The 24,368-nt window shown below is 41.0% G+C and overlaps 3 protein-coding genes across 6 annotated transcripts in view; 1 reads left to right on the forward strand and 2 right to left on the reverse strand.

The window, feature by feature from the left end:
- LOC134645254 (ETS-related transcription factor Elf-2-like) overlaps window positions 1-3,799 on the reverse strand; it is a 20,926-nt gene extending 17,127 nt beyond the window's left edge. For 2 of the 3 annotated variants that reach the window (XM_063498650.1, XM_063498634.1), the window contains exons 1-2: window positions 3,505-3,775; window positions 916-999 (exon numbers count right to left, since the gene is read on the reverse strand). In XM_063498650.1, coding sequence (XP_063354720.1) covers window positions 916-990 — 75 coding nt within the window. In that variant the 5' untranslated portion in view covers window positions 991-999; window positions 3,505-3,775. Of the gene's footprint in view, window positions 1-915; window positions 1,000-3,504 lie in introns of all 3 variants that reach the window. The other variant, XM_063498640.1, reaches the window with a different exon arrangement.
- A 6,047-nt stretch (window positions 3,800-9,846) lies between these two features.
- Window positions 9,847-14,775, reverse strand: ndufc1 (NADH:ubiquinone oxidoreductase subunit C1). 2 transcript variants are annotated; one of them, XM_063498711.1, is made up of 6 exons: window positions 14,665-14,775; window positions 14,359-14,532; window positions 13,718-13,821; window positions 11,650-11,725; window positions 10,960-11,030; window positions 9,847-10,217 (listed from the first exon to the last, which is right to left on the reverse strand). In XM_063498711.1, the coding sequence occupies exons 2-4, from the start codon at window positions 14,402-14,404 to the stop codon at window positions 11,666-11,668; spliced, it is 210 nt and encodes a 69-aa protein (XP_063354781.1). In that variant the 5' UTR covers window positions 14,405-14,532; window positions 14,665-14,775; the 3' UTR covers window positions 9,847-10,217; window positions 10,960-11,030; window positions 11,650-11,665. The 2 variants fall into 2 exon arrangements, with proteins under 2 accessions (XP_063354781.1, XP_063354772.1); XM_063498702.1 differs by having other exon boundaries at window positions 9,849-10,162.
- Window positions 14,776-14,831: 56 nt separating this feature from the next.
- LOC134645273 (N-alpha-acetyltransferase 15, NatA auxiliary subunit-like) overlaps window positions 14,832-24,368 on the forward strand; it is a 30,076-nt gene continuing 20,539 nt past the window's right edge. The window contains exons 1-7 of the mRNA XM_063498654.1: window positions 14,832-15,015; window positions 15,927-16,011; window positions 18,010-18,114; window positions 18,277-18,434; window positions 18,621-18,755; window positions 19,201-19,354; window positions 20,755-20,874. Coding sequence (XP_063354724.1) covers window positions 14,962-15,015; window positions 15,927-16,011; window positions 18,010-18,114; window positions 18,277-18,434; window positions 18,621-18,755; window positions 19,201-19,354; window positions 20,755-20,874 — 811 coding nt within the window. The 5' untranslated portion in view covers window positions 14,832-14,961. The remainder of the gene's footprint in view (window positions 15,016-15,926; window positions 16,012-18,009; window positions 18,115-18,276; window positions 18,435-18,620; window positions 18,756-19,200; window positions 19,355-20,754; window positions 20,875-24,368) is intronic.

Below are 24,368 nucleotides of genomic sequence, written 5' to 3' on the forward strand. Positions count from 1 at the left end.
ATAGTTCCCTCCCAGCTGTTAACACAATGTTATGCTACTTGGCTGTTAGCATTACCAACCATGCTGTTAAGTGGTGTAATTTTGGAAATGTGTAGTTATTAGTTAAATTGAAGACGCTCAAACACAGCTGAGATTCTATTTTACTTGCAGATCACAGTGCTGAATTCACTGCACTGTTGTAGTGGTTTGAGCTATTTCTAGAAATCAAGTTAATCACTAAGCTCAAACAAATTATGCATGAAACGAAAAAGGTGTCATGTGTTACTGAGTCACATGATCTGAGTTTTTCTAACAGACCATGGAATAGAAAAACAAAAACCGGTTCATAAGGGAAACAACATATTAACAACCCCAAATAGAAACAAAAGTTAGCTAGCTCAGTCCCATTCCAGTTAACTCAGTTCAGTCACTCTGTTTTGGTAATCCTCTGTCCATCCTAGTTTAGTTAATTGAATGTAAAATACTCCACTTTGGGTTTTCCGAATTAATCCACAAAGAAAAAACTAAATAAGGAATTCAGAGGTACAGCAAACAGAATCGCAATGCAAAGCCAAGCCAGCAGCCAACTAGATCATCTGGCCAGAAGGATGTACAGCGCTGGAGCAAAGTTGGCTGTTCTGATAGCTTGGTACCCCATCTGAGCCATCTGACACAGGAGGACCAAAAATCGCCTGAGGTAAGCCGAAATGCAGTTGTAGAGGCCAACTTCATACTTTGAATTTGCCGGCCAACACACACTGACTAAAGCCCATAAGAAAGGAGATAATGGCCTGAACCCTCCTACTGCATCAAATCAGAGTGCTCTAACTCGTCGACTGTCAGCAGAGTGTGGAGGTCAAACACAAACATAATTACATTATAAAACACACATTCAAAAATAACAAATATGGCCACAATGTTGATACAAGCATTTACCTGCTGGGGGTCCTCCACCACAGTCACATACTCCACTATGTTCCCACCACCATCTGACACCACCACAGAGGTCATCACTCATTCCTGCAAAAAACAAAAACATATTTTGGTTCCTTAGAAAATCACCATATAAGAACCAATCCATTTACAAAGACTGAGAAAGGATACACCAACATAACACAGTGGAAAAAGCCATGTGTACTATTGTTATATGTTGATTTTTGAAGAGTAGAGTGTGTTTGCTAGAGGCAGGAAACACCAGACAGCCAACGATAACAAATTATTGCAATACTTCATGATACAATTGAGATTTTTTTTTATTTTGTAACATTGCAATAACATATTGCGACTTATCAACTTTTTGAAATGCAAAGTTAAACTTTATCAATATCTATTTTACTGAATAAGATAAGGCTATTTGTTTTTTGCTGCAAAATGACATTGTTAAGCATAATGACCACTGTCACTGAAACCTGCCATAAAGGATGGAGTTCTTCTGCAATTATATGATTTTAGTTTGGCCATTACACACAATCTTTTCCTGGTAGTACAGCAATAACAGGGGGCAATCAGTGAAAATCATGGGTTGCTGCCCACATACACAGAAACTCACATGTAACTATTACATGTGTTGTTGGCAACCTTCTTGTTTTATAGGACTATAACCAGAATACTAACAGCTGGCAGCCAGATGAGCCGTGTCCCCACGACTTGTCCTTATTATTAAAGACTCATTGAGACTGATGACAACATGTTGGCAATCTGTCTGTATTTATAACTCACACAGACGTTATTTGCAAGCTTTCAACAATCTCTCTGAGTGACTGCAGTCAGTCCAAGTCAAACTGTGACTGTTTAAAAAAAGGTTGCCTCCTAGCAGATGAGATGAGCCCTCTTGTTCAGAGTATTCCCAGAGTTCACTTAATAATATATCATATTTGGTGTCAATACAATATCACCATACAAGATATCACGATAAGATACTGTACTGATGTTTTACCCCCATCCTTAGTGTTTGCATCTGTACAGGGTTGGGATCATATGAAGCCCACACTGGCCACAGCTCTCCTTTTAACAGAGTTAATGTTGTGGTTATAAAGGATGAAATGCACTTTCATTAAACTGAATTTTAGTGGCTGCAACAATTCCGAGCATCTGGGATTATTCGATTATAAAAATTATTTCTGGACAAATTCTTTGCTTCGTTTAAGGCACAGCTCTGTAGCGCTTCAATGTCAACATGAACGCGAGCGTTTCACCCACATCTGCGACTAAAAACGGACCTGCAATACAAATGCATTTATGAGCAGTGTGTGAATAAAAACGTTTAACAACAGAAACACTGATAACAGAACAGCAGCAGTGATGATGACGCTGGCATAGTTTAACGTGGAGTCTGTTTACACACCGCGGAGGGCAAAGAGGCGGAGCCGTTACCGAAGCGCTGAGCTCAGGTAGAGTGACAGAAAACAGCAGCGCTGTTCCTGTGATCACCATTAAAACTTTTACTGGGAAAAGCGAGCGGGAGACCTTCATCAAAGCTTCTGATCAACAAACTCCGACATGAAGAAAAGAAAAGCGAACTTTGTAGCTGTTCCAGCCACCGCTGTTTGTTTTACACAGCGAGAAATCTGCGGTAAGGCTCCAGAAGTAAGAAGTAATAAAATATGCAGATGAGCTGTTAACTTAGTCTCAGACCGTGCTTGAATTATACAGCTTATAACTGACTTATTAATTTTGGAGGGATTCATCTGCCTGATATTTATTTACCATTCAAACTGATAAATTAGTAATGTTTATGGTTATGAGTAGCAGACAGTAGCAACCTACCTTAGCCTGAGCACTACAGCTCTATAAAGTCAAAACCTTTAAGTTGCTCAGAGTTTGTATGATAAGCTTAAATGTTTAGCAGAAGTTTGAGTTTCAACTTTATTTTACTTTTAAATGCAACTTCTGACATTTGGAGGTTTTTTTCTGCCTGTGCACTGTTTACACAGCCAAGATCCTGAACACACACCGCTCCGAGGACAGGATAAAGGAGTCGGTGCTGTGGGCTAACTTCCAATATGAGCACTTCAAAACAGTAGCAGTCCAGAGTAGTAGCTGTGTCCGGCAGGTCTGATACGACCGGCTGGTGTGAGGAGATCAGACAATGACCGTTCACAGCACGCAGGCTGATGTTTACTTCCTGAGCAGGTTGGCGCCGCTATTTGTCACCGAGTCTTAAAGCTTCAAACTCCACAGCTAACCTGTTAGCTAATGCTTCTGCTGTTTTCAATTAAGACTCATCCATCTTACTTAATGTTGCTCGTAACTTTGTCCACGCGGCATTATTTATGTGTAAAACGCTTTCTTATTGCGTTATCACGACTGCTTAGCAGAAGCTAGCATTAAGGGGAGTTGTTGTGCAGTTAGCGCTATGTAAGAACCAGTCCATTTAGCAGATAGCTAGCCAACGTGAACACCGTTTTTATTATACATTTTAAACCCGCGCCAGGTAAATTCTAAAACAAATACGACATGTGCAGTGTGCATTGGTCGGTAGCAGAATCTGTTGACATGTTAATGCCTCGAGTTTTCTCTCCTTACCTTGTTTTGCTTTTGCTGATGAAAAGTCAGTTCCACGGCTAGCGCTAGCTGGGCCCAATGTTTGCTAAGTTAACCAAGGCCAAAACGCTTACTTCGCTTGCGTAAAAAGATGTTTGCACCGGGTCTTCGTTACTCGGAAATCGCTTCGCAGACGCCTATAAATGTTTTTCTTGAACACAAACCCCAAAGTTGTGTTGCGCTTACTGTTTCCTTCGTGCTATCCTGTAGCTTTCCGGCGCGCCGCCTCTTCGCCACAACCGAGCCAGGTCAGGGCACGGTACGCCGTGACGTCAAGACGACGTTCTTCCTTGGAAAAAAAACGCAAACAAACAAAAAACATTAAAAAGCAGTGTGTGAGATTTTTTTTTTTTTAAATCGTGATGGAGAACCAGTATTGCCAATACCTTAAACTTATAAAGGGAGCTTATACAGGGGAGAGCAGTGTGTCATAATTTAAGATTTTTTTTTAAAAAAAAGCATTAATTAGCAAATTCTGAATATATTTTAATACCAACTAAATAAATGTGTTTATTACTTACCAAAATAATTAGTCAACACAATAAAACACACCAAAACCGAGTTTTTTGGACTCTGGAACGTAAATGTGTCTGTCTTTAAAGCTCTTTTGGTCGATTTCCGTTTTACATAAATAAAAGACACTTGAAAGTCAACAGAAAGGGTTATTATATTCAGACATTTTTCATAGTTCATGTTTGGGGTATGGAGGGAAATATTTACTTGTACTTCCTGATCTTGCTCTATGTCATTTGTGGATAATTTGTGATGATTTGTACAACAATAACAATTTGTTTTTAAGAGTGTCTTATACAGTAGTTTGTCAGTGCAGCCGTATTTAAAATTAAGTGGTGGGCAAAAGAAGAATGAGAGAAGAGAGTAGAATGAGTATACAACCAGGTAGTGATGGTGTGATAAGGCCCCGGGAACTTGTCGAATCTTTCCGGCCAATTGCTTCACCAAAAGGCAGAGCACACGAAGCGCCATTTAACAGCTCAAGTGCTGACACCTGCTGGTCATTTGATGTTCAGCAGCCCTGCTGTTTTATTATATATGGATACGTACCAGTGGGTCTGTAAACTAGGGATGGATATCGTCACTGATTTTTACAACTGATTCAATTCTGATTCTGAGTAGGATGAAGTTTACACTTGTTGTGTTCCTACCTCCTTATTTCAAATTCCATTACAAGTCAGAATTCAACATTATATAGTCCATACATGCTTAACTATATACACATCTACACATAAACTAAGCACCCTATGGTTAACACCTACTAAGTCTCTGAGCTTTATATATCTATATATCTATATATATAGAGATATATATATCTATAATTTTTTATTTATTTATTTTTGATCTGAGAAGATGTATGTTCTTATGTTCTTATTGGAAGGTGTTATGTAAAATTATTTCAAATGCTCCCAAACCTTCTGCATCACCTTGAAAACAACTGCCCATCCTATTTCAGGCCATGTCCAAATATGATTCATATTAAAGAGAATTATGGGTCCAAGGCTGAGCATAAAGCCTTCCCTACCACTGAAACACTTGCAGTCAATGCAGATGCAGATCCTTTGCCACGTGGAGGAGCACACATCGAAAGGAGCCAGCTGAGGTGGTTCAGGCATCTCATGAGGATGTTTCCTGGGCGCCTCCTGGGTGAAGTGTTCTGGGCATCTCCCACTGTGAGGGGGCCCCGGGGCAGACCCATTACACGCCTTGATGTTCCCTGGGACAAGCTGGAGGACGTGGCCCTGGTGTTCCCCAGGACAAGCTGGAGGACGTGGCCCGGGGTCAGGGAGTTATGGGCTTTTCTGCTTGGGCTGTTGCCCCAGTGACCCAGGCCTGGATAAGTGGAAGAAGATGGATGGATGGATGGAAGCAGGAAGACCCGTAACAAAATCCTGGGCTATATGGGACCAGGGTCTGTGTGGTTAGAGCAACCCAAAAGGGCACTGGCTGTGGTGGAGCAAGCTGCTATGTACTCTTTCATGTCCTTTTCTAAGGACAGGGAGGTATTGCTGTCTTTGACGAACTGGCTGGAGAGAGCATCAGGTCTGACATTTCTGGACCTTGGACGATAGGATCTAAAAGTTAAATCGTGCAAAAATAGTGACCATATCGCAAAAGGATGCTCTGCCCCCTCCAGTAGGTGTCTCCATTCTTCTTGGGCTATTTTTACAGCCAACAACACCCACATCATAATTTCTCTCAGCAGGGGGGAGAGCCTGCGAGAGGAAAATGTGCAGAGCTGGAGTTTGCCCTGGGGACCGGAGCGCTGTAAGAGTACTGCCCAACACCAGTGTCTGATGCAACTTCTATGATAAATGGTTTAGGATAGTCGGGGTGGATGAGTATGGGAGCAGGAGTGAATAAGTGTTTTAACTTTGAGAAGGCTGATTCAGCTTTAGGTGACCATGTGAACAGAATCTAAGTGGATGTGAGGTGAGTTGGAGGTGGTGCTACCTGTCTGTAGTTGCGGATGAAATGCTGGTAGAGGTTCACGAACCCGAGGAACTGTTGAAGGTGGCTGCGCGTGAAAGGAGTGGGACATTCAGCGACTGCTCGGATTTTGGCAGGGTCTGTCTTCACCTGTCCCCCTGCCAGAATATAGCCCAGAAAAGTGACGGATGGTGAATGGAACCCGCACTTCTCTGTTTTTACATGCAGATGATTTTCCAGTAGCCACTCAAGCACAGTGCGAACATGGATTTGAGGCTCTTGGAGATCCTTGGACAAACACGAAAAGGTTTAGGAATTCTCTGAGAATGTCATTCACTAGTGCCTGAAGAACTGCTGGTGCATTTATGAATGGCATGACTAGGTATTCAAGGTGACCCAATGGTATATTAAAGGCTGTTTTCCATTCACCGTCCCCCTCTGATGCGGAATGGCAGGTCCAGTTTTGTGAAGATGGTGGCGCTGTGGATGGGTTCAGAGTTTTTTCCAACCTGAGATGAGAATGTTTTTCAGGGCAGACAGGAGGAGAGGTAGATGATGATTAGTCGATTCCTGATTGAGAGGTTTGATGAGAGGCCAGCATGAGGCTGCACACTGAGGCAGGTTGAGAGTGGATGCAAAGAAAACTGTGGACAGGAGATGAGGTAAGTATGCAATGATCAAAAGCAGAATCACAAGGAATTGGAGCCGTATTGTCACCGTGGATAGCTGTCGGACCAGTGAAGAAGAGATGACCGCGCCGGTCTTAAATGCAGCCATGCTGATTGTCACTTAATGAGAAATAGGTAAGTAAGAGTGTCCAAGGTCCTGCCCAGGGGTGGAACTGGGAAAACACAGGAGGAGATGGAAACCTACAATGGCTGCTCACACAGAACTTAAAAACAAATAGTATTGTGCTTAAGGAACACTCCTTAATAGATTTATTGTGACGCCCCGCAGTGGTTAAGGGGATGTGGCTTTTTATGAATAGGACACTGCCTTTCCATATCACAGGTTTTCTTGCCCAAACTGTCCTGGACAGTTTTTTCCTGTGATATTTCCGTCTTGTGAGCAGAGACTAAACCCTTATGGGGCTTTCTTGCTGTAATATCTGGTCTAAAGTGATCTGTTGGAGATGCTAAGAGCCTGAAACCTGGGTCATTGTGAGCCTTTGCCTCTTTGCAAACAAAGAGGACGAAAATGGAGGGAAAATGACACCATGGTGAACGTTATACTTAAAACTCTTTTAAGTCCTGCATCTGCGTGCAGTCGGGGAATGAGATGAGTGGAAAACTGTCTTCAACATCTGTCTCAGCCATTTTGAATACTTGGTCATGCCGTTGGACTCACTAATGCCCCTGCTGTGTTTGAAGCCATAGTGTGTAACGTCCTGAGAGATTTCATTAACCACTTTGTTTTTGTTTATCTCAATGACTTTCATTTTTTCCATGTCAGAACGTTAGAATCACCTCGTCAAGTCTTCCAGCGCCTGCTGGAGAATCACCTCTACATTAAAAGTGAGATATAAGAGTTTCATGTTCAGTCTTTTCTTTCCTGTTTTGTTGTGAAGAAATGCCAGTTGTCAGACATATTTTTGTAAGAATGTTAGTCCCGTGGCAAAAGGTTGATCTGCGTCTCTTCAATGAGCAATAAGCTCTACTAATAATTTAGGAATTTAGAGGAGAAATATTTGTCTTTGTTTCAAGGTAAACAACAGATCCTTTGTGTCAACAGCTATCAAATATGATCCAGTCTTGAATGATACTTTGAAAAAGATCGTCTTTGTAAAAGGCTGCAAATAATCTTTCACTTTGTTTTTTTAAATATTGACTTATGCATATGCACATGTATATTTTGCCCACATAATTAGCAGTACATTTGTGTATACTTTTCTCAGTTAATAAATTGTCCTTGATTTATGCAGAAAACTTCTGCTGTGGGAAACTGAAATAATTGTTTCTGTTCGAACCCTACATTTATTCATGTTGTGATAGTTATTGATGGTTTCAAGTGTTTTGTGGCCAAGAACAGTCAGAAGATTAGTCAGCATATAAACCTTTTTAAGGAAACACAGTTACATTTTTGGGGTTATTTACTATAAAATTAAAACTAGCATTGCATAGAGTGCATGTAGTGAAGTAAAACTTACTTGCCTCTCCCAATTCAAGTGAATAATTGTATCGTCATCTGGTATAATGTAAGACAAATATTTGTGGTCAGCCAAAATTCAGTTTTTCAATTAAATTGTATTTATAAAGCGCCAAATCACAACATCAGTCGCTTCAAGGCGCTTTATATTGTAAGGTAGACCCTACAATAATACATACAGTACAGAGAATAATACAAACAGAGAAAAACTCAACAATCAAATGACCCCCTATGAGGAAGCACTTTGGCGACAGTGAGAAGGAAAAACTCCCTTTTAACAGGAAGAGATCACAAACAAAACATTTACAGACCACATTTTAATATCACTGTAATATTTAATTGACACATATATTTCACAAATCACCAGAAAAACTCTGGCCCCAGTTCATCAAAGTGACTCTGGAAAAGTGTTCCAGGTTAACTGTTTTTTTTTTTTTTTTAATTTTTATGTCAACTGGTTAGATTTGCTTAAATATTTTACTCTCTGCTTTCCAGATGTTGCATATGCAGATTTATCAGTTTGAGTATGTTGTGTTTTGACCAGATTAAAGATCTCGCGGTAAAGGTTGCTATCTTCAGTTCATGCAGATGGGCGTAGATGTTCATGTTATCTTCAGGTAACCATGAAAATGATGCTGATTAAAATATTTTTAATAAAGTTAAAATAAATAGCAGCCCTCAGGCTGGACTTCAACGTGTGTTCTTTGAACTAAGTCACAAGGTGACATTTGTTTTCTTCTACCGCTGAGCAGCTGTTTGCTCAGTATAATGAAACCTCTTTGCAAACACAGTAGAAAAAAATGCATTTTTCTTTCTGAGGTGTCTGTAGTGGAAGTAACACCTTGGATGTCGATTTGCAGGGCCCACAACTCCAATACAAGAAATCTGTTTTGGCTCTTACCCATGCAGAGTTCAGCTGGAGTCGATGTGGATGAGGGGACTCGCCCAGTCCCAACTACCTTGAAACTGTCCAGGTGTCTTTCCTGCGCATATGGATAAGGAGAAACCTGAGTAGCCTTGTAGGTCAAATCTTATCAGTCCCACCTGTTAATGGTAGCTCCCTGTTGATCATGGCACTTGTAATTTCTGGGATGGCTTTAGTCGCCTGGACAGCAGGCTCACAGGAAAGATTAATGTATAATGGCCAGCGTAGCCTGTAAGAGCTCTTTGCACTAATAAAGAATAATACTCAGACTTTTACCTTTACTGTTTCACAAAAGGGTAAAAAGTCAGTGTCCACAATTTAGACTTTAATTGCAAGAAATGTTTTTAAAGCAATTTAGCAGGAGCACTGCAAAGCAAAATCAAACCAAATAGTAATACTCAAACTAAAAAACAAATTCAGTCAACTGAACAATAGTTATCTATACAAGTGGGGAAGAACCCAGAATCCCTTCTTTCACTGGAAGTCACATCTTCACACTTTGGTCATTCAGTCAAGTTGCTGTCTGCTGTCCACCCACACCTCCTCTCTCTGTCTTTCTACAGCCTCAATATGTTATTAGAATCACTATTATTCTATTTTCTGATTCATTATACTGGTTAACTTAAACATGTTTATTCGTTATTTAGATTCAACATGCCAGTATTGAGCATAATTGTGTTAGTAAAACAACATATAAGTCATGGTAACTGGTACACATTTGTGTTGGATTAGACTTCAGTGTCTTTCTGCCCCAGGTCGTCATAAGGGTATTCAGACCAAACAAATTTAAATATTAGACAAAGATGACACGAGTAAGCACAAAATGCAGTTTCTAAATGACGGTATTTATTATTAAGGGGGAAAAAAAAGATGTAAACTGACATGGCCCCGTGTGAAAAAGTGATTGTCCCCTAAACCTAATAACTGGTTGGGCCACCTTTGCAGCAATATCACCATCAACAGGTATGACATCACTGCCTATCGATCCATCAGTTCTCCTCAGGCTTGGCAGGACCCGACCTCCAGTGACGGCGTGGCAGGTTCCTCACACTCGCTGACCTCCGGCCCAGGCTGAGGTGGGTGAGCTGGTGGTGCATGGGGAGGAAGCTCAGCTCCCCTGCAGCGGCACTGCAGACCACGCCCCACCACATGGTAATGAAAAAACAAATCCGTAACAATATAACTATGGACAAAAAAAAAGAAAAAAAAGAACCATGGTTGCTAGCATGGCTTAGTACAGATTGATTCCAACTAGTGAAGTATGTTATTTTACACAATGGAACTACTTTCACTAGTTGAAAAAAATAAAATAAATCAGAGATCAGTTTAAACTATTGTACTCTAACTTTAGGTGAGAGGTGTCCAACTCCAGCCGTCGAGAGCCAACGTCCTGCAGCTTTTAGATGCGTCCTTGTTCCGACACACCTGAATCACATGAATGGCTTGTTACCAGGGCTTTGCCAAACTTGACGGCATGCTGAAGAGGTAATCCATCCATTTGATTCAGCTGTGTTGGAGTAGGGATGCATCTAAAAGCTGGGGGACAGTAGCTCTCGAGAGCTGGAGTTGGATACCCCTGCTTTAGGTCATAAGCTCAGACAACTAAACTACTAAAACTGCTGCAGGGACATTTTTGTTTCCCTTCAAACTTTAGACTGAAACAATCCCATGTTTGTTTTTAGGTTTGAATTCAAGAAGTGAATAAAATGTAGTCTTATCACCGTTATGTTGGCTAAAATCCTTCAAACTTTAAAACTTTTACTTTCTAAACTTCACTGTGTTCAGTGTTTTTCTAAGAAAGAATGCAGCTCAGGCAGGGGTTCAATCTGTATAAGAGTGCTACTGGTAGTAGTATCTAAACAAACTCAATATGTACAAAATGATTGTGAGTCAAGTATGTTCACATGATAAATGTTTTTATTTACACGTAATCCACGTTGAGGAACGGGGAAGAGACAAACCAGAAAGAAGCAGACAAATGTGCACCAACAACCTCCTAGACAGGAAAAGAGAGACAATTAGATATATCATCACACTAGACGACACAACACCAATAATAATAGTAACATGTAATAATAGTAACTGATCAGTGATTCATATTTAAACGGAAACATTACATGTATAAAGCCTAATTTACACCATGGAGCCCTGTTTGTGAAGTTGGATTTAAGAACATGTTTAGAGCCATCTCGTGCCAGTGCTGGTAAGACAGAACCAGCAATGCAGTGGAAAGCAAGGAGACCGAAACACTAAAAGCAGTTTAAGAGAGGTTCTTTTGAATTGCCCCAGGCAATAAAGAAAAAACAACAAGGGTTTACCATACTGTCCACTTTCACTCTTCTGTCTCTTAAGCAGTAAGTGAGTTTACATTGTTGGCTAGCTAGGCTAGGGTTTATAGAGCACTTTATGAACGAGGACAGTGAGGAGGAGAGCTTGTTTGAGTCAGGTGCACCTGATGGCACTAAATATGTTCCAAAAACTTTAGAAACCTACTTCTTAAATACATCTTTACAGGCAGGGTTAAATCTATCAGTTGTTTGTGAAGGGCACCATTGTGTAAATTAGCTTTAATACTTGTAGTGTCCACTTAAATTTCAGTATTTAGAGACACTCACCTGTGAGTTTTGTAGGTTATTCCAGGCCATTCCTCACTTTGTACTCATGAGTGTCTGTGCTGTGCTGTTTGAAGAGCTGCAAATGGAAGGCCGAGAAGCCACAAGTCACTTACATGTATGTTTGTCTATTCCCCCATTTAAAATACATCACATCGTAATCTTAACTTCTGTATTGCTCCGCAGATCTGCAAGAAATGGATGTCAAATGTCTGATTGTAAGACTAAAATTGAAGGAACTATTTTTTTAAAAATCCTTAAAACCACTTAAATTCAGGTACCAGACACACTATCCTCTGATGGACCGAGCTTCAGAACAAAACACATATGTTACATTAAAAACAATAAAGAAATTAAAAAAAATCTTGCTGCTCATTGCTGCCCTCTACTGTGTAAAATTAAGACAAGCATAGAGACAACACTAAGCACTTTATCTTTGTCACGCTTACAGCCCTATAGCTTATATAATAGTTTGCATGACTTTGATTGTCAAAAGAAGCCGGAGTGCCCAGAGAGAGAGTATATGTCGACACAGAGGGTCCCAGCTATGGTTCAAACTGGGAACCTTCATGCTGTGAGGTAACAGCCCAGCCAGGATTCAGGCTCAAGAAAAAACACTCTGTAATCATTCTGCCTGACATGAATACATGCATTTAAAGGCAAGTCAAGAATGTAAACTTCCAGCTTGATGCATTAAACAGAATTAAATCCAGAAACAAATAAAAGGGAAACTCTGCACTCTGACAACATATAGTCTGAGGCAGTCTAGAATGCAGGTTTACCCTGACATGAAGGAAACTCTGAGTTAGGGCTGGGCCATATCGTACCGTTCACGGTAATACCGGTATAATGTTGGGCAACGATAAGAAAATGAAATATGGCGATAGAATATGGGTAAAACGCACATGCGCAGTGCCTTTGTTTTCATACGCACATGGTGGAAAAAGCATGGCGGTGACGGAGAATGAGAAGGGCGAAAGCGGATCCTTGAGTGAAACGGATGAACCAGAATTGGTTTGTAAAAATGGTTCAGTGGTGTGGAACTGGTTTAGCTTTCGTCTGTCAGATACACACCAAAGCACAATTTTTGGTAGAGCATGCTAGCGGGCCGTCGTTATTACCATGTTTTTTGGAAAATAAGTCGCTCTTGAAATCAATCCTTTGACTTTCTGAAAAATCAAAGTGTACCTTATGTATGAATTCTGGTTGTGTTTACTGACCTTGAACCGATTTTATGTGCTACACGGCGCTCGAAAATCTGTCAAAAAATGTTTTAGTACGACTTTGGTAAGCTACAAACCCGCACCGCTTGATGGATTGTCGGAGCGTTATGGCTACCGTAGGCAGGAGTCTCACGGAGTGATACGTACTGTGCTTCAACATAATATTACCGTATTGTGTGTGTATAACCTCTTTTTAAGTTTTGTGGATATTATACGTGGTTATGCTGAGGATATGTCGGCCAATTTCCACTGAAAATGCCTTTTTGGTTAAACTGTCAGCAAGGAATTTGCATTTGCACTGTTAAATTTTTATATAGCTTTAATGCACATAAAAAACAGCTGCTTGTTTTAGTGAAAATACATTGATGGTTTTTTTTTGCATCAATAAAGTTGTGGAGTTTTAAAGTATTTTGTCTCGCATCAATTATATCGTCAGTTATATGGTTATTGCAAATTTCAAATTATATATCGTGATAAATATTTTTGTCCATATTGCCCTGCCCTACTCTGAATTTTTTTTTTCTCATCAAGTGAGCCAACTTAAACTCTGAAACAAATGCTAAGGTAACACACTCTGAAACCAATCTGCTGGCTAGCACGTTTTCTTCAACAAACTAAGTTACGTGATATTGGTATAGATAGGTTGCATTCACATAACATTAAACTCCGCAGAGCCTATGCAAACAAATGCTGCACTCTGAATACAACTCAAGTCAGAGCGAATGCACTCAGACCTGATTGAACTACATGATCAGCCTTTTCAGAACCAAAGCCTCAGTTTGGATCAACTCACAGTGGAGCTACTTCTAAAACAGCACCTAGGTGTACATACGAAATGATGCACTCACCAAGCCCCATAGGAAAGCAGATGTTCCAAAAGCAAGACCCACTCTGAACCAGTTGGGGTTGGTCATATCAGGCTTGGAGCTTGTGAAAGCAGACCTGCAGCCAGCTGAAACAATGAGAAACCACAACAACATGAAAAAACACTGTCTTTGTATGGGCAGCCAGTACTCATACAGTCCAAGTATCAATAACGGTAAATGGAATGGTTCTTATATAGCTCCTTTCTACTCCCTTTTCTGTTCATACAAGCACTTTTTATTCTCTGTCTAACATTTACACACATCCACACTAACGGATACATTGGAGAACAACTTGGGCTTATTATCTTGACATTTGGCAAGTCAAGGATCGAACCACCAACCTTGTGATTAGTAGATGACCTGTTATATTTTTTTAAATCTTTACACAAAACAAAACATGCACTGAAAATCTGGGTTGAAAGCAATTGCTAATACTTTTCCAGTCTTTAGTTTTGAGGTTTTATTTGACCCCTTAGCTATAAAGCCTAAAGAGTGCTAAACTAAGCTAAGCTAAGCTAAGGTCAGCCTGCAAAACAAACACAGTCACTGTTTTAAATAACGAGCCAAATCACGTAGCCTTAAAATTTTTAACCACGATAATTAAGAGCTTTTCGTTATTTTACCTCTGCTGACGAAAACAGCCCTGGACAGCAACCGGTTGAAAGTCATTTTCGCTAAAGATAGCACCTTCCTCTCGACTCGCACGTTCGCACCGCGGTTGATTAAACTTCCTGTCAGACCTGATACCAAGATCACCGATAAATCAAACGACCACTCCGGAGCATCCTGCCCCTTTACTGGAAACAAACATTTGATTATATTTAAACTGACATATTTATACAGACATAATCCAATTTTACGTTATACAATAAAATTAACGAATGAATTTGTCAGTTAATATATTAAAATATAAAAAAATGACTCTTTACCACTACAATAAAAGAAATATCACTGTGTATAACGTGGTTTAATTGCGGTCTTATCTGATGCACGGTGAGGTGCCACTCAAACGTGTGTTCGCCGACCACCTCCGACCTGTGAGCAGGCTCACAGAACAGGCTGACCCGGAGGAGAAGCACGTCGGCCATTTTGCTCGGAAGGGGGCCTTGGCGTCAACACGTGAGAAAGAGAGGTGTCTGAAAAGATCGAAACAGCCTGGTATCTCTACCTCAGCCAGGACATTATTATTCATGTTTAAACCGAAAGAGACATAAGAAGCCACTACAATGCCCACAATCACCCTGCCACCGAAAGAGAACGCGCTCTTCAAAAGAATTCTGGTAGGTTAAAATACCCGAGATCACGTTAGCTTGTTGGCTAATGATAGTTTGCCAAGTAGCCTTCAGTTGCGAGATCTAGAAGAGACTTGCCAGTGAATTAGGGATGTGTTCAGTACGCCAGACACACTGCAATTAAGTCGGCAGTTTTATTAAGCAGTAGCTGGAAGACCGCAAAACCAGTCACGTGTTGTAGTTATGGTGCCTGGCCTTGCAAGTTTGGGAACGTATTCGGCTCCGGCATCTAGGTGCGCGTTTGTCTGGGGTCTGTTTCCAAAACAGTTGCACCTTGTTGGACTAGTTAAGTTCAGTGGCTGCAGGAGCTGGTCAGCCCAGATGGAGGTACAACGAGGAGCTTACTCTCACTGCTCGACTGATTATTTACAGTGTTGCATAGATAGTAAGGCTCAGCTGTTTATTAAATACAGCAACGTGAAAACCGGCACATCGAAACACGTCAGCCTCTTCAGTTATAGTTAAGAGACTCGAAAATACACATGCATGTTGATGCCCTCTGCTGTGTGCCGTTTGACAGTTCTTTACACTGTATCAGACGCATTATAAATAATAAGCTTTAATGACGGGTTTGAATTGAAATATATGGGAGAAAGCACAATAAAGTCTTAAAAACTGCTGTAAACTTTCTGCAGGCAAGTCTGCGTGGTCACAAATAACAGACCCTTGCGCTAACTGTACGATGATGAAATTTACGTCAGTGGACCCGTGGGGATCCTCGCAAACTTGTTGATGGAGTTTAGGAGTATGTGATGCTTTTCTTGCTGGCTGGAGGAAGGAAGGAGTCATTGGAACAGTGTTTATTTTGCAGACCTACAGCAATGTACTTTTCGTGGACTTTAAGATGACTCACTGCAGTGTCAGGCGCCTGATATAATGTGCTTTGTCCTTTTTCACAGAGATGTTATGAACACAAGCAGTACAGAAATGGTCTGAAGTTCTGCAAACAGATCCTGAGTAACCCCAAGTTTTCTGAGCATGGAGGTAAGAACCTGATGCACCATGCTCACTGTCAGCCTCCAGCAGTTTTAGGAGTGACGTGATATTTAATGATATTAACACAATGTGACACAGTGATCATTGTGTACATTTGTTCTGTCCGTGGTTGCACTTGAAACACAGTCGCCCTCCTGTACAGTAGAATAAGCACCAAAATCCCAGTGTGAATACATCCAGGCTGAAACACTGGTATTAAACAGCTGTAAACAACTGCCGCTCTCTGTAATAGATGTTGTACTTTACATTGTGGGAAAAGTAGGTTTGGCCTGGCTGTATGCAGGATTTTCTTTTGTCTGGTTGATTTCTAAACTCCTACATTCAGTATTCTAATGTTTAAAAATAAATCAAAAAATAAAAATGTTGCCAGTAAAACTCTGACCTGGTCAGTCTCACGGACTCTTGGACACTGAATTAGTATTAAAATTCATTCTTAATATCTGCACCATCATAACGTTTTCAGCAGCACAAACACTTTGTGTCAAAGCACAGGCCAAAATTCAGACCGCTTGCTTTTCTTTATTGCTGCTGCCATGCACGCTAAGGCTTACAAACTCACACATTTACACAGGCAGACACACACATTCACAAAAACACATACACATGGACACACACTAAATCCAGGTTGTCCAGTAGATCCAACGCTGTCAGATCCTGTGATGTCAGAAAGACAGACGGCAGTTTATTTATGCTTACATTTAGATTTTTACCTTTGACCTTTGATTCTGCTTCAGATTTTTTTCTCTGACCTTTTAAAAATGTATTTAATTTTGCAATTAAGAAAATGATTTCTTCGAAATGTAAAATTTTAAAATGCACATAAATACATTTGGAAAGGTCTTTTTTGACAGATGTTTGCATCTGGATGCAGTTTCGAAAATGGAACCCAGATCATTCTGAAAGACCTACGTTTTTTTTGCTCTTTTGAATATTTATTATTGCTCATTAATAAGAGAGAATTTTTTATTTTTTTTATCTGATTACTCGATTAATTAATGGAATTATTGATGGAATACTTGCTTAATAAAATAATTGATAGCTGAACCCCTGATAGTTGAATCTGTGAATAAAGAAATTAGTGGTGGCTCAAACCTTTTGCACACTACTCTGTGTAAATGTCTTCATTTCCAAAAGAATGTCATGCTTGGAATAATTGCCGCCTGTGGTACTTTGAAAAATCCCAAGTGGAGTCACATTTTCAGAATCTTGATATTGAAAGTTGTTCAATTCAATATTAGTTATATGTTGCTGACGACAGCAACAGAACCGGTAACTGAGCAAAAACTGGGAATAAGATGCTTGCGTGTCATAAGTATCAGTTCTGGTGATATCCCTACGATGAAGCAAACTTCACCTCACCGAGTTTCAAATTGATACCATCGGTGTATTTACTAATAATCCTGGACGAGTTTCAATCTTGGTGACCTCAACCTCAAGGTCAGAGGTCAAGGTGTCTGAAAATCTTGTGAAGAACTCTCAATAACTTGAGAACAAGGTGATTAATGCCATAGGTGTACCTACCAGGAGGCTGACGAGTACCGCTCTCCACCACTAATATGTTGTCTTACTGTTAGTTAGGTTAACATCATTCCCAGCTCTGGCTTCAGGAGCAGACAGACTTTAATATAGTCCAAAGCAGTAAGGAAGTTTCTTGTAGTGTGTCACTGTTAACACCTCCATGATGAACTGCAATTCAGACTATGAGCCAAAGTTTGTCAGTTATTATCACAGCACAGAGGTTCCTGCATCATCTGGAAAGCTGGAGCCCAGAGGAGTGGAGGCTTTTTAATGCATGTTTTTTTTAAGCTGCTGAAGTTTTACAGTTTGACAAAACTCAGTAAAGATATAATGAGCAATGTTTTTGAACATAAAAGCCGCTAAATTACTCTCTGCACATATCTCTGTGAAGAAAGTAACATTTAAGAGTGGTGAAATACGTCACATCATGTCAGCTTTCTCTGAATGTGTCTCTCCTTCCTGCTCCAGAGACGCTGGCCATGAAGGGTTTAACTCTCAACTGTCTGGGCAAGAAGGAGGAGGCGTATGAGCTGGTGAGACGAGGCCTGCGCAACGACCTCAAGAGCCATGTCTGTATCCTTTCAGTGCTCCTGGCTTTGTTCAGCTAAACAGCAGCTGCTGAATCCACTCTGAGAAACCTGTGAAAAATGTCTGCTTGAGTTCTCATATTAACTCGTGTAACGTGTGGATAATTGTGTTTATGCATGATTTTCTCTAACTCTCTGACCGTACCAGGCTGGCATGTGTATGGCCTGCTACAGCGCTCAGATAAAAAGTATGATGAGGCCATCAAGTGTTACCGTAACGCTCTGAAGTGGGATAAGGACAATCTGCAGATTCTCCGAGACCTCTCCTTGTTGCAGATCCAGATGAGAGACTTGGAAGGATACAGGGTGAGGAATGACAAGTGAGACAGTCTGAATCAAAAGATGGGCGTAAAAGGCTGAGACTGGGCAAACTGATCTCGTGTGTCAGTTTCCTTTTTAGCGCCAAAGCACGGAAAGTCGGATTGTGAACACGGAGAGTTGTGGACATAACGTTGCTGCTTACGTGCGCATGATGCCTCTTTCTCTCTCCAGGAGACTCGGTACCAGCTGTTACAGCTCCGTCCAGCCCAACGAGCTTCCTGGATCGGATATGCAGTGGCTTATCACCTGTTAGAGGACTTTGAGATGGCTGCGAAGATTGTTGAGGAATTCCGCAAAACACAACAGGTGAGTAGCTCTGGATAAGAAGGCCTTCATGACTTTAATTAAACAGTGATTATTTAAAGTATTCAAGCTGTTGAAGAAAAAGCCTTTTTCTCATCGACTTCTGTAAGTCTGCACGTCTTTCTGCAGCTACACTTGGTGCCACTTGGTGGCAGGTTTAAGGCACATCTGCATGGGCTTCATTTTTCTGACCAGGAAGGTAGGGTCGTCTGTTTAGCTGTCTGTAGTTAGAAGCAGCAGAAGGTCTGATTGATACATTATTGTGCACTCTGGGGTGTCCAGTCCAATCCAACTTTCTAGTGGTAGGAAAATTACTACTACTAATAATAAAAATAATATACGTGAAGTTCAAAGTGAAACATCCAGCCTATTATGGGCATTTCAAGTCCATGTGGCAATTTACAACTTAAATAATTTTTTGTTCATTTTTATGTGTGTTGTTTTTCAGACGTCGCCTGACAAAGTGGATTATGAGTACAGTGAACTGCTGCTGTATCAGAACCAGGTCCTAAGGGAAGCCGGGCTGCACAAGGAGGCCCTCGATCACCTCAACAACTACGAGAAACAGATCTGTGACAAGCTGGCTGTGGAGGAGACCAGAGGTGGGTGACCAGTGTAGTGCTGCTCACTGGTAAACCAAGTCAAGTCTGCAGCTTTTTCTGGAAATGTTTTTCAGCTGCTGTTGATAAGAAAATGAATTATCAGCTTCACTGGACTTTATTTAGCACCAACAAAATAGATGTGGCACACAAGAATAAAGCACACTCTAGATTTCAGTGTACTGTGTGTAGTTAGTGGGCAGCACTGCTGGCTCACAGCAAGAGGTGGGCTCCACCGTCTAATTTCTGTGTGGATGTTCTCCAATGTTCATGTGTGTTCTCTCTGGATACTGTGGCTTCCTCACAGTCTAAAGACATGCAGTTAGTGGGGTTAGCTGTGAATGTGACTGTAAATGGTTGTCTGTCTCTCTGTGTTAGCCTCGTGACATATGATGTCACCACCTCTCGCTCCATGGTACCTGGGATTAGTCCCAGCCCTTCCCTGCTACTCTCATTCCTTTTCAATTTCACTTTATTTCTGAAGCGCTTTAAAACAATATAACAGTTGTACACAAAAACAAAAATAAAAGAATAAATCAGGGTAAGAGGTTTAAGACAGAAGCCAAGGAGAAAAGGTGTGTTTTTAAATGGGTTTTAGAAACAGCAAGAGATGGAGCCTGCCTGACCTCCAGTGGCAGACAAAACTGCAGAGGCTCCGTCTCCTCTGGTTTTATTAAATGTCTTTGTGACAGTGAAGAGCACCTGGTTAACTGAAGAGCACTGACGGCATGTAAGAGTGAAGCAGCTCAGACAAATAAGAAGGGGAAAGACCATTAAGACTTAAAAACAAATGAAACCATTTTAAAATGGAATTGAAAACTGAATGGAAAGCCAATGAAGGGACACTAAACCTCGTTTGCTTGTACCAGTTTAAAATCGTGCAGCAGCGTTTTGTGCCCGCTGCAGACGTGACAGGGAGGCCTGGCTAATTCCAGTCTAAAGAGAATTACAATAATCCAGGAGAGACGTGATAAATGCATGGATCGGAGTCTCTCGGTGGCATCTAAACAGGACCGGCTTAATTTTTGACAGCTGCCCCCACTGCTCCAGTGTGGAGATGAGACTGTGTCAAAAGCAGCTGTTAGATCTTAAAGCACAGGTAAAAACACTGTTCCCAGAATCCATCGCTAAAAATATGTCATTAAAAAGTCTTAAAAGAGCAGATTTGGTGCTGTGGTATGTTTTAAACCCAGACTGGAACATCTCCAGGTGTAAACAATACCTTTTTTGTTTTTGGACAAAAAAGGCAACTTGGAGGGCGACAAAGCAGAAGGGTCAAGGTTTCTTCAACAAAAGAAACCCGGCCTTCAACAAACAAAAGGGTAAAGAGAAAAGAATGGCTGTGGGTGTAGTTCGTGTTAAAAGTGTGAAACCTTTGAGTCAGTGAGTGTTTGTGTTTGCAGGAGAGCTGCTGCTAAAGCTGGAGAAACCTCAGGAGGCTTCAGAGGTCTACAGAAGACTCCAGGAAAGGAACCCAGAAAACTGGGCCTACTACCAAGGCCTGGAAAAGGCCTTAAAGCCAGGTGAGAACTTTCTCATCCATCACACTTCTTCTGTTGTTACTTATTATAATTAAGGCGTTGTCGTCTCCCTGCCTGGCTGCTGCACAGGCAGCGTGGACACAAGTTTGTGATTGCAATAACTTGGAGAACAAAGCAACGTTGAGTCTCAAATTTATGCCTGTTACAAAAATTCCCTTATGAAGTGAGACACAGAGAGTAGTGAGCGCCGATGCATTTATTCTATGTGCAAGGAAACAACAGTATATATAATGAATGTCTATGCAAGTGCTGGTCAGAGCACTTGTTGTATACAGAGCTTTGAGTCCTCTGGCAGAGTAGAAAAGCACTATACAAGAATCAGTCAATTTACATTTACTCCTGCTGAGCTTCTTTAGAAATGTTCCCAACGTTATCCTGGGAACAGATATGTGCCACAACAGAGTTCTGCACAGCTTTAATTTTAGAGAGTGTTGCATAACTTTTTCTAGAAATGCATCTACTGAAAGTTCTGATCTCTAGTCTGAGGGCCAATCTCAGTGACCAAGTTCAAAGGTCAAGTTTTCTAAAAATCCTGTGAATGTGATCTAGAATTTTGAAATTGATGCTCCAGGTGTATCTACTAGAATGATGACGGGTACCACTGGCTACCACCAGTATTTCCTTATCTGTGTTTATGGTTATTAGTACTACAAATACTCTGTTATACTTGCCCTACAGTTATGATGCCTGTGCTTCCTGGTAGAGCTGTGCCATATCATACAGTCCTAATAAAAAGCTAATAATAGTTGATTGTAAAAGTCTCACACACACATGCACACACACACAGATGTCATCAGTAAACAGTTGTGAGGACGGTTACTATAGAGACTCCTGAAAGTGGCAGGAGGGGGAGGGGTCTGTGGGGACACAGTTGGGTCTGTGTCTGAGAGTCAGCCTCGGACAGCCCAGCAAACAGAAATAAGGAGGAATAATAAAGTGGCAGCTGGTAAAAGTCTCCTACTGCAAGAACAGACATCCCTCCAGAATGTTTCTTGTTTCCTTTGGTCTGCTGAAATCTCCAGTGGATGTAAACAAAAAGCTCCTTGAAACCACAGATATTTCATCAGAATCTCTGCATTTGAAAGTGCAGCTCTCATTTCATCCAGTGCATTCCCCAGTCCCTGATATGGTGGTTTTAAAGATCTTAGCAACTTCAGAATAGAGTGCAATGTTTTCCCAGAGACGTTTAAAGCTGCGGTGCCAGTAAACGCAGTTAGCAGCACTGCAGGTTGGAGATGTCTGCTTGGTCATGGAATCTGGGGAGTTGGTGCAAAATCTTTGTTGCTGTCTGATATATGCACCTAATTACAACAGCCAGCTCCTCCAGAGTCCAAAGAAGTGCTCACCCTGCACCCGTTTGAAGCAGACATATGGATGCCTGGGTTTCATTAAGACTTTGGTCCATTTTTCTGAAAAAGTCGGGGATGAACTTTGGTGCCACCATTCCCGGCATGATTCCACTGCTCTCACCATTGAGTCAGGAACATGACATTTCATTTTCATCAGTGGCGTCTGTGGATTCACACACACAGGTGTTAGTAAGTGGGCCTTGTTGTTGAGTTTGTTTGGTGCTCTATCCATTTTTTTTTTTGCCATGACCTTCATATCGTTTCTTGTTAGAGCTAACATGTAGGGCTGTTCGATATAACGATATATATCGGATGACATCTATCGTTTCATTTTACGCTATCGTTTGTTTCGTGGTGTCGCAAAATAAACAGTTTACGGCAATATTTTTTCACCATTCTGATGGTCACTGTAGTGGATATATTAATTTCTTAAAGTTCTCTTTCTCTTATATTTTATATTTAACCACACTACGGACGGACAAGCGCCTGTTTTTATGTGTTGTCGTTAGCAACAACGACGGTAAAACCATCGCGTGTCCGCTTGTTTATTTTCACATAAACCTTTCACAATAAAGCTCAAGATCCTGTTGAGACTTTTCAAAATAAACTGAATCACGTGAAAGATGCAGAGAGTTTACGGATGAGAAGCACAAAAGAGCCGTCAGGTGCTAAAAAAATAAACCTTAGACTCAACCGTTAGAACAGGCTTTTCCCCGCAGCACGCTGTGTAATAAATACTCACAAAGAAAACGGCGGCCGTTACAACTTATGTCTAAAAATGTATCGTTTCATTCATCGGTTAAAACACTCAACTCCAGGTACATGACGCCCAGCTGGAAACACTTCACGAAAGTCGAGCTGCCCGAGATTCACAGAATTTACAGAAAATGTTAAATTTTTGTGATTTATATCGTTATCGGGAGGATAGATGTCTTATATCAGGATATGAGATTTTGGTCATATCGCACAGCCCTACTAACATGTTTTCGTCCACTTTTGTAGAACTGCTCATATGTTGGGCATTTTGTGTGTGGAAAGTAGAGTTTCAGGAGTCTGTTATAAACATTTTCTGGTTGTTTTTCTTTTTTTAAGGTAATTTTTTTTCGCCTTTATTGGATAGAGACAGTGTAGATAGACGGAAAGCAGGGAGCAAGAGAGGGGAGGACGTGCAGAGGGTCGGACTCGAACCCGGGCGTACTGCTCTCCAGCCATACGACATATGGTCGCCTGCTCATCCACTGAGCTAAGCCGGCACCCCTGGTTGTTTCTTTTTTGAGAACTGAGGACATCTGATAATTGCATGTTCATTTCTGTCACAAACTGGAAAAGAATAAGTAGCTTTGGTCAGTTGCAAAGTATGTATCTGCTGTGCACGGGGTAAGAGGGTCCTACTGTGGTCTGGGAGAGAGTCCTGTAACTCTGTCTGCAAATACAGTATATAATGACATGATTATATGCATTTCTACTACTCATACACTAGTGACAGTATTTAATGATCAATATCCATAAATGAAAATTGTAAATAAATGACACTAGATGAGCACAAATCTGATTCAGTTCAATTCAATTTTATTTATACAGCACCAAATCACAACAACAGTCACCTCAAGGCGCTTTATATTGTAAGGTAGACCTTACAATAATAGATACAGAGAAAACCCAACAATCATATGACCCCCTATAAGCAAGCACTTTGGCGACAGTGGGAAGGAAAAACTCCCTTTTAACAGGAAGAAACCTCCGGCAGAACCAGGCTCAGGGAGGGGCGGGGCCATCTGCTGTGATTGGTTGGGGTGAGAGAAGGAAGACAGGATAAAGACATGCTGTGGAAGAGAGACAGAGATTAATAACAAGTATGACTCAGTGCAGAGAGGTCTATTAACACATAGTGAGTGAAAAAGAAACACCCAGTGCATCATGGGAATCCCCAGCAGCCTACACCTATTGCAGCATAACTAAGGCTACGTTCACACTACAGGCGAAAGCGCATCAAATCCGACTTTTTTGACCCTATGTGACCCGTATCCGATCATGGTATGACAGTGTGAACACCACAAATCCGATATTTTCAAATCCGATCTGGGTCACTTTCGTATGTGGTACTGAATCCGATACATATCTGATGTT

This window comes from Pelmatolapia mariae, linkage group LG2 (assembly GCF_036321145.2).
Source record: "Pelmatolapia mariae isolate MD_Pm_ZW linkage group LG2, Pm_UMD_F_2, whole genome shotgun sequence".
Lineage (NCBI taxonomy): Eukaryota > Metazoa > Chordata > Actinopteri > Cichliformes > Cichlidae > Pelmatolapia > Pelmatolapia mariae.

What these genes read in the sequence shown, in the direction of transcription:
- ndufc1 (XM_063498711.1), bottom strand. Translation starts at nt 14,404, where the DNA reads ATGACTTTCAACCGGTTGCTGTCCAGGGCTGTTTTCGTCAGCAGAG. An exon ending in GGCTGTTTTCGTCAGCAGAG is followed by an intron (nt 13,822 to 14,358) that starts GTAAAATAACGA and finishes TCATTGTTTCAG; the next exon opens with CTGGCTGCAGGTCTGCTTTC. An exon ending in CTGCTTTCCTATGGGGCTTG is followed by an intron (nt 11,726 to 13,717) that starts GTGAGTGCATCA and finishes TTCCATTTGCAG; the next exon opens with CTCTTCAAACAGCACAGCAC.